Below are 9,952 nucleotides of genomic sequence, written 5' to 3'. Positions count from 1 at the left end.
GAAAAATGTTGATGAGGTTTGAATATCTAATAAAAAATAGAAGAAAATTCAAGAAATTCTATTGAAGTTGAGCAAAGTAAACAAGTCTGTGGAAAAAAAGGGCTTGGAATATATATGTAAATATATATATATATATATATATATATATATACACACACATTGGGTTGGCAACTAAGTTCTTGCTGTTTTTTAAATATATTGTGTTTTGGAAATTTATTTGTTCTATTTTATTCTTCGAGTCAAAACCAAATGATTTCTACCAAAAAAGTATTGAAAATCTTGTTGAACGTTTGGAAAAAGTTGTGAACATGAATGGAAAATACATCATTGATTAAATAGTTGTTAGTTATTATTTTACTTAAAAAAAATGTAGATTTAAGAAACAGCAAGAACTTAGTTGCCAACCTAATATATATCTGAGTTTGACATCATCTCTTGTTATTCTGATTTGTGGATATAATAATAACATTGAAGTAATATGTTGATGGCAGTAAACTGAACCAACAGCAATGTTTTTTTTGTTTGTTTTGTTTCTAGAAATATTTGTCCAGCTCCGATCCATCTCAGTGCTGAACCAAAGTCAGCATCATCGTCTGTTCTTATCAAAATCATCCACCATATTGACTAGACGTTGCCGTGCTTTGCGATTGATGTGATCAACTGTAGAAATCAAAGCCAACAGTTGCTTATTCGAATACTCCTGAAAAAAGACAAAGCAACCAATCAGAACATTTCATCACTATTTATTAGTCACATGATCTCATAGAAATCGATTTCGTTTTTTAAAATTACAGTTTTCAGAAAATGTCCTAATTCTATGAAATGTTAGAATTTTAGAGAGTAGTTTCGGTTCATAGTAAAATTACGATTGAAAAAGTTTCAGTTTTTAACTTGTATTTTTCAGTTCTTGTCCAGAATTGCCTCTATATTAAAAACTAAAATAAAGAAAAATCTCTATATACATACCCATAACGAATCAAATCATATTTCAAAAATCATGTCAATTGTTAAAGTAGTTTTATTTTTAAATAAAAAAATCAAATTTTAAGAGTATCCTATAAGTCATTATCTTGCCTGCCATTTTTAAAACAATCTAAAAAAACAAACAAAAAAAAACTCAATAATAATTCAAACTTGCGAAATTTATGTTGTAATGCTTACAAATTCCCATTAATCGTATTCTTTTGTAAATATAAAACCACTTGATCAATTTATGTGATTTTTGGAATATGATACTTTCATTTTGTACATCATACAGATTTTTCTTTATTTTTTTAACTTTATGGGGAAATTCTGGAGAAGAACCCAATATTTTTCTATGAATTTCAAGAACTTAATTTCTTTGCCCAAACTTTTGTCATTAGATTAAAAAAATCAGTTGTCATCTGCTTCTTGTTCACATATCTAAAAAGAGTTGTATTAATACTACTAGTACTGAATTAAGTTTAAATGAATTACATTCCTTTTATTTAGCTAATTGGCAGCATTATGGTTGTGCCAAGAGAAGGTGAAGTAGAATATATAAAGTGTGTCTAAAAATGTACTCACACTTCGAATAATGATAAAATCTTTATTTGTGAATATAGAGTGAAGGTTGAAGTTGAGCAAAGTAAATAAGTCTGTGGAAAAAAACGAATTGAACAAATATATATCTTTGGCTTCATCGTCATTCGAAGTACATTTTTTAGACACACTATATATAATTCCACCTTTACTAAACAATTTCTAAGTATAATAAAAACAAATTTCAAAGTGAAGAACAGCATATCAGGTTTGTACATTATTATTGTTGGGGGGGGGGAGCAATGAGCAAAACTAAAACGAAAGTCAAAATTCTTGATAGTTGTCGTAGTATTTAGTATCCCTGTTTATTATATAACAAGAAGTATTTTTCTCAGATTAACCTTATAATCTAGGTATGACCATAATAAAGGCAGAATTTTTTCCGCTCATAAGAAATAATAACAGTAAAAACTTGTAAAATAAAATTGATTTATTATATTTTTTGCAGTATTCTTAAGAAAGATTCTAATAAAATCTCTTGCTTTTTTTTTTTTTACTCCTTGTAAAACTGGTGAATTTTCAAAAAATTCCCCAAAAAGCTAAAAACTAGAAAATTGGAACACGTTATTTCTACATATTTTGACGTAAACAATGAAAATGCAATTTTAAAAATTCTCTCAAAAATCAAATAATTCATCAATTTCGTTAATTTTTTTACAGACTTATTTAAAAAAGGATAAACTACAAATGATATAAATAAAATAATATACAAAAAAAATTCTCATAGTTTGCCTACTTCCCTTCCAACATGATCTTATGAAAAATTTTTGGGGTGGGGTGGGGTGAATTCACATCTTAGTTTTTTTTTTACAAAATAAAATATACTTGAATGTTGAAATAAAATATATTTCATTTTGGGTCATAAACATTGCCGTTTTTTATCAATTTTTCAGAAGAAGGTGGAAAATATATTAAAATTACTAAAGTTTTATGAAATTTAAAAAAAATATTTATCATTTACATTTGACAGTTTTTATTTATGTAATTTCAAATGATTTCCAAAATTATTTTTTTAATGATTGAAAATTTTAATTGATGCCACTTTTGAACAGTGAATAATTAAAAAATATATTTAGAAATCAAACATGAATAATATTTTCTACAGAAGGCCGATGACAATAATCTGATCACACATCGCTGATAAAAATTGCAGCGTTACTCATTTCTTTTGTCAGAACAAAAATATAACTTCTAAACCAAGTAACTGAAGCAATTATTTAAGAGTTTATTAATTTTCTTTGTGCACGTCCGGTTTCACACTCTGTTAATATTGACTAAAAATGTGACTTTTGATCCATACAAAAATTTTGTATGGAAAATAAATTTCCGATGAAGTTAATCAAGATTTAAAAAAAAAAGCTTAGTTTTAGGAATTAAAAATTTATATCTCGTAGACTAAAGAGGAATTTTTATAAAATTAATTTAAATATTACTTTTTGGGGTTACAAATTAAGATATTTAAAATTAATATTAAAGGAAATTCTGTCAGTTAACAGTCTCCATATCAAACTGGAAGTTAATTGTTATAGTTGTTGTCTGTTTTTTCTGGATATCCTATCTATATATGTCTTTTTCATAATATTTTAAACCAAAGGTAAGACTTTTACTGTAATATTTCACTTGACTAATGATTGAACGAAAACTTTAAAAAGATATAATGTATATTTGTACTAAATGTTTATGCGAGGCCATGTTAATTTTTCATTTTTTTATGTTTTGTATATATGTGAGGCCATGTTAATTTTTCATTTTTTTATGTTTTGTATATATGTGAGGCCATGTTAATTTTTCATTTTTTTATGTTTTGTATATATGTGAGGCCATGTTAATTTTTCATTTTTTTATGTTTTGTATATATGTGAGGCCATGTTAATTTTTCATTTTTTTATGTTTTGTATATATGTGAGGCCATGTTAATTTTTCATTTTTTTATGTTTTGTATATATGTGAGGCCATGTTAATTTTTCATTTTTTTATGTTTGGGTTATTTTCTTATGTTCCCTTTCATTCCGTGTAAAATAAAGAATGTTTATATGCGATTTAAACACTGATCCTTCCTCTTCAATATAGAATAAAAATTATGATGAATTAATTTTTACTAGTTTTTACTTGTATTTTTTGTTATGTCAAAAATTAGTGTCATACCCACGTTATAATCTATCATGTCCGATAGACGGATATTTCAGCTAAGAAATTGATAAAAAACAAAAGTTCACCTTGTGATCCTGCAGCCAAACCTCAAGCTGGATTTCTGGTAAATAATAGGCTTTTATGTACGTCTCCACATATTCTCTCTCAGGAATCGGTCTGAAATGTAAAAGAGTTTCAGTCAAGAAATCAAATTATTGCAAATGACAACAAAATAAAAGAGTTTGACTCATAAGAATGAAATATTGGGTTTATTTTTGGTTCATAACTTTCACTTCCCTTATTTTGTCCTTTAGTCCTCACATTCCATGAGTGATGTTTCTAATAAAGGGGGAAGAATGTCTGTTTTCTGGGTCGGCTTGACTCATAAGAATGAAATATTAGTGTGACCTGGGGAAATTCCAAGGTTCTTTTCTTCATCAAATACCACAAAATGTGAAAATATTAGATGAGAGTTTCATTGTGAATCCAGTTATTTAAAAAGATAAAAAAAAAATTCCACTTAATTAAATTAACATTTCTTGAATTTGTGTTCTATTTTTGTTGTTATATATTTCCCTTCAATTTTGATTACAGTATGAAATGATTAAATTATTACTCTAGAAAAGACAACATGATTCCATTTCCATTTGATGTAAAGCGGTTTCATTTTTTGTTGCAGATCATCTACTAGTTGACCAGTTGTGTACAAATCCTAAGAGTGATAGGAGCCTTTTATCATGTTTGAAAGTTACACAATATTCAACGAGCGAGATCGAAGATGTGCCACTGTACAACTCATGCTCTCTACCGATTCAAGTTATGACAACAGGACCACTACCAGAACCCTTGTTGGATTGCCACAAACAACACAACAAAGACGTGCCCAGGGTGACAAAAAACATTTTGCCCACAGTTATGGTCTTTGGTATGATTTCAAGTGAGAGCCACATCATGCCAATTCACATCTTCAAAGTCAACTTGAAAGTCAACACTAAAGTCAACACCTGGATGTACTGAAGAGTATAGTGATCCTCTGGCGTAATCAGGTAGTCGTTGGCAGACCTGGGGTGTGGCAATAGGACTTTGTGCCGGCCCACAAGTCCAAAGAGATCCCGGCTTCGCTTCAGAAGGAGTGCTACAACTTTGTACTCTTCTCTCACTGGTCCTCTCTTCCTACCTCGACCTGAACCTGCTGGATTACTTCCTTTGGTCATATGTTGAGAACATCACCAACATGACCTCTACAACATCATAGCCAGCCGGATTGCTGCCATCCAAGCTCCCGCTGGTGCTTGTGGAAAAGGCATACTCCCAGTTCTGGACCTGTATCAGGGTAGTGATTGAGGTTGAAGGTGATTACATTGAATAGATGTCAGCTCTACTACATAATCAAGTAACCTGAACTGATTTTTTTAATAAAAGTTTAAAATAAAGCTGTAGTGTTGTTTTCTTTAGGGCAATCTTTTTATCATTCTACCCTGTAATAACTTTCTCAGTAAAAACTTTTGTAATTAATTTGGGAAAAAGCAGTTGTCATCTGCTTCTTATTCACAAATAAAAGAAAGCTGTATTATTACTACTACTACTACTGTATCATTTGATTTAGTACGTGTGCACTGGCAGCATTTTATGATCATGTTAACCAAGAGAGGAGAATTATTATGTAAATGATTTTTAATTGTTCTAGGTGGTGAAAATTAAAACAAAATAAAATAACTAAAAAAAAAAAGAAAAAGAAATGAATTAATTTTGGTGTCATATCTATAAGTATCTATCTCTCAGTATATATGTATATTAGAATCGTACCACATACTAATATCAAAGGAAAAATTATTAAACAAACGACTAGATGTAATCCACGGTTGTTTCACGCACTAGAGCAGATTAGGAAAGAAAAAACAAAACAAAAAAAACAAAATATAAGGAAAGATACAAGGGAGGTAATCCTAAATATAAAAAATGATTCCATGACCCCCTGTAAACAAAAGGATCGAGTAATAATACAAATTCAAACACCAAGCAAAACAGGAATATTAAAATAAACACACATAAATATAGAAATAAAATTATATAAAATTATATGATAATTGGAAAAAAAAATAGAAAAAAGGAGGAAATTAAAACAAAAATAAATAATTAATAAATAAAAAATAAATAAAAATACGAAACTACGGGTTAAAACGGAAAACTATCTTCACATTTTCCCCACTCTATATCTGTGCCTAAATCAAAACGCGGATTCCATGAACAAAGTTCTTTCTTAGAACTGCACGCCTGTGGAACTCTGTTCCGTCTGCCTGCTTCCCACCAGACTACAACTTGGATGTGTTCAAGTTCAACGTTAACAAATTCCTAATGAAACGCCCCCTTAAGTAAACACTTCATCAAATCTCCACACTAACGTAATGTACTTGCAATAACCCTTATCCCTGAGTGGCTTCCGGGCCTTGATAAGTGGTGATCACTGTGTAAAAAAAAAAAAAAACATAACACCAAAAGATGGAGGAAGTGAGGAGGCATAGCTTTTGAAATCTTTTTACCCATATACGATGTCCAGCATGTTAAAAATATACCTTTTGTTGTAAAATCTAATGGATAAACATCTGAAGAAGTTGGTGGGGACAGGATATTTTTATGGACACATAAATCGTAAAATTGCCTACCCATTAATGTAAAAAGTAATGGAAAAAAATCCAGGAAATAACGAAGGTTATAAAAAAAAAACGTGAGTCTTTGACTTTTCAACAAAATTTTACACTATATATATATTTGTAGTTATCCACAGTCATCCATATATCATCATATAAGAAAAAAGAAATTAAAACTGTAAGTTAATAGTTACAATCAAATTTATTGTTTGTTTTTCTTTTTTTTACACAGGAATGACCACTTATCAAGACCCAGAGGCCACTCGAGGATAAGGGTTAATAGATATATATGTGATTATAGCATAGTAAACATAAGTAGTGGGAATTTTGTAAATTGGATTACTTAGGGGGACGGTTCATCAAGAACTTGTTTACATTGGACTTGATCTACATTTACGTTTAGCCACAGATAAAGAGTGTGGGAAATTATTGATAGTGGTTTTGGCTAGACGAGTGTTTTTATGAAAGTTTGACAAGGGGGAACCATAGATTGAAGCTTACCATGAAAATAACAAAAATAACAGAGACAGGCTCACAACGTTTCTTCTGTGGGAAAGAGGTTGGAGGGAAGAGAAAAAGGCTATTTTGAACTCTGTCAAGGCAGGACAAGCTGCTTCTAACAGCTCCTGCCCTGATGTGGCAACAGTACCCCATTGTTGGCCGTACCTGACTTTTATATAGGTAGAGACTTGCATCAGGAGTGAGATATCTACTGGAGTGGTAGAAGGATCCCATCATTTTTCCAGCGGTCTTGACAATGGATTTGATGTATGTATTCTATTTTAGATCAGGAGTAAAGGTCAAGCCTAGAAGCTTGTCAAAACATGGAGCCTCCCCAAAACGAGAGCCATACATTTCAATTGATACCAGATGAGGATCAGAGCAATGATGATATAAAAATAGGAGCTTGGTTTTAGATGCATTACAAGTAACCAGTCACCACTTTCCCCATTGTACCACATGCTCAAGATCAGAGGAGAGAGAATCAGAGAGAACTTGGTCATTTACAGCCTTTGATGTGTTATATATATATATATATATATATATATATATATATATATATATATCTCATTTACAAAGAGACTGTTTCACTTTATAACACCTTTTCAGTATGGCAAGACTAGTACCTATCTCTGGCCAGGAATTGAACCATCAACCATGTAGTTGATAGCAGCTCTCATCACTGTGTTATGAGACTGGGCAACGTTGCCCAGTCGTAAAATCCACTTAAATATGATATTTTAATTTATTAAAAAAGAAAAAAAAAATTGTGATTTGGATGCCATCAGAAAACCGAAATCAAAATTTGTAAGCAGTAAATGGCAGCAGACAGACAGAGATATTGAGTTTTTCCAGTCATGAAATAATAGAAGAAATTGAGGGGTGGGGGTGGGGGGTAGTGCACTTTAATTTGAAAAACAAAAGATACGGTTAAAAACACAGAATGCAATTATTGGGCAGTTTTAAAAAAGCTAAAATTAAGCATTTTTATACTTATTATGCTAAAATAAGAGAGCAAAAAAAAAAAAAAAGAAGCGTGCCGGATACAAACTTGCAAAAGATAAGATGGTAAGAGAGTACAGTAGCCACCGGACTATGATGATGCAGATGTTACGATTCTGCTAATTTAGCTTTTTAAAATGAAAGAATGAAATGATCGTTCGCACATGTGTGGTTTTAAACAGCGTCGAAAGCAAAGTTTTTATCTGACCCCCACTTCAAACAAAATGATATTTCTACATGAAATAATTGACAATTTCTTCCAATTTTTCAATATTATGTGTCCGAGAGATCGCTCTTTATAACAGTGCAACATTCGTGCCTCTTCAATGCAGATGACAAAAGTTTTTAGCAGACATACAAACAACTGTCCTTTATATAATAGACTAGTGGGGAGGGGGGTACCCAGCGTTACCCGGGCGTAAAACAAAAGACCTAGGTGCTATCAGCCAGAAGCGAAACAAAGCAAAATTTTATGAATAAAACAAAAGAAAAGAAATAAAAGTGATGCATGCCGGGCACGAAATTGCATAATTTGAGTTAGTAAGTGAACGCATTATTGATGGGCCAGGAAGACCCAGATGTTATAATGTTGCAAATTTAGCTTTTTAAAATGAAAGAACATAACGATGGTTTGCACATGTGTGGTTAGCAAACCACATCAAAAGCAAGTCTTTTATCTGTCCCCCCCCCCCTGCAAACAAAATGACATTTCTACATAAAATAATTGACAATTTTTTCCAATTTTTCGATATTTTTTGTCCAAGAGAGCTCTCTTTCTATGATACTATACGATGCGGATGACAAAAGATTTTAGCCGACATCCAAACACACACACACAGCATTGAATATTCTAAATAATACGAATCATTAAACCTCATCTCAATAATTCGGAATGATAATAAAGCTTAATTCTGATGAGAAGAAGATTAAATTTGGAAAGTGTAGGAATATGTGTGCAGAAGGGCAAACTGTGATGTTATGTCATGTCAAAAGAACGGATAAGCTTTTTTCGGTTTGTAGATGCAGAAAAATTGAGGTAACAGGGTCGATTGACAGAGGAACGGCAAAGAATATGGTGGGGAAAAAAGTTGTCCAGTGTATATAAAATGGATGTTAAACCTAACACGATGATGAACAACGGGAATATTTGTTTACCTTATATCAATAAATTTTTCCAACTTGGTAAGAAATTGTTGAAAGTCTAGCTGCATCCACGCACGGCCTTCATTACTGCATTTCTTTGCATTTGCATATCTAATGGGAAAAGATGAAAAATAAACAATCGTTAGTTTTTCAAGATAATATTCAAAACATTAAATTAGAACATTAAAAAAATTTATATTTAGATGAAATGGCTTCATGAAACACATTTTAAACATTTAATAAATGCAAGAAATAAAAATCTCTAAAATATTTAAAGCAATAAAAAAAATGTGCTAAAAAGTGTATCAAAATAGAGATTTCACACCTGAAGTTATTAACTTAGAATCTTTTTAGTTTAAATTTTCATTGGTGTGTTTTAATGATAAAACCATTTTTATTTGGATAAACGGTTTCAAATTATTATCCTCGACTGACTTCTTATATGAATCAAACAATATGCATTCTTTTTAAATTTTTTAAAATCTGTAAAAATTTCATTTGTTTTTCTGAACTCATGACTTCAATTTGTAGTTTCAATTTTCATCAATACGATTTTTAAGTATCTTTAAGAAATATTTTAAAACCCCATTCTGACTGAAAAACTCTAATTCAATTAATTGAAACTATTGTTAAAAAAATACAGAATTAAAAAAAAAATCATTTTTTAAATAATCAAAATTGTTCAAATTTTAAAATCGTTTTTCAAAATAATCAAAATTTGATACACACAACTTAAAAATAGCAGGACAACACAGAAATATATAATTATTCATCAACTGTCCAATAATTATTTTTTATGTTTTTATTGCAATGTGTACAAATTATAAATGATTTTTCGATGTCTCCTTGATAAAATAGGAGGATCAATAATTCAAACTTTTTGTATCAAACAAACTACTGGTCTCATCTTGATAGTTTTTACACTATCATTCAGTACAGTCACCTTCAGATTATTCTTTTGTTGA

The 9,952-nt window shown here is 30.4% G+C and overlaps 1 protein-coding gene across 3 annotated transcripts in view; it reads right to left on the bottom strand.

Annotated features, from left to right (window-relative positions):
- Positions 1 to 231: 231 nt before the first annotated feature.
- LOC145277051 (syndetin-like) overlaps positions 232 to 9,952 on the bottom strand; it is a 173,971-nt gene continuing 164,250 nt past the window's right edge. For all 3 annotated transcript variants that reach the window (XM_080128706.1, XM_080128708.1, XM_080128707.1), the window contains 3 exons: positions 9,000 to 9,098; positions 3,780 to 3,870; positions 232 to 700 (listed from right to left, as the gene is read on the bottom strand). In XM_080128706.1, coding sequence (XP_079984832.1) covers positions 587 to 700; positions 3,780 to 3,870; positions 9,000 to 9,098 — 304 coding nt within the window. In that variant the 3' untranslated portion in view covers positions 232 to 586. The remainder of the gene's footprint in view (positions 701 to 3,779; positions 3,871 to 8,999; positions 9,099 to 9,952) is intronic.

Source organism: Euprymna scolopes, chromosome 5 (assembly GCF_053919585.1).
Source record: "Euprymna scolopes isolate OS-2025 chromosome 5, ASM5391958v1, whole genome shotgun sequence".
NCBI lineage: Eukaryota > Metazoa > Mollusca > Cephalopoda > Sepiida > Sepiolidae > Euprymna > Euprymna scolopes.
This window is presented reverse-complemented; position numbering and strand designations above follow the sequence as displayed.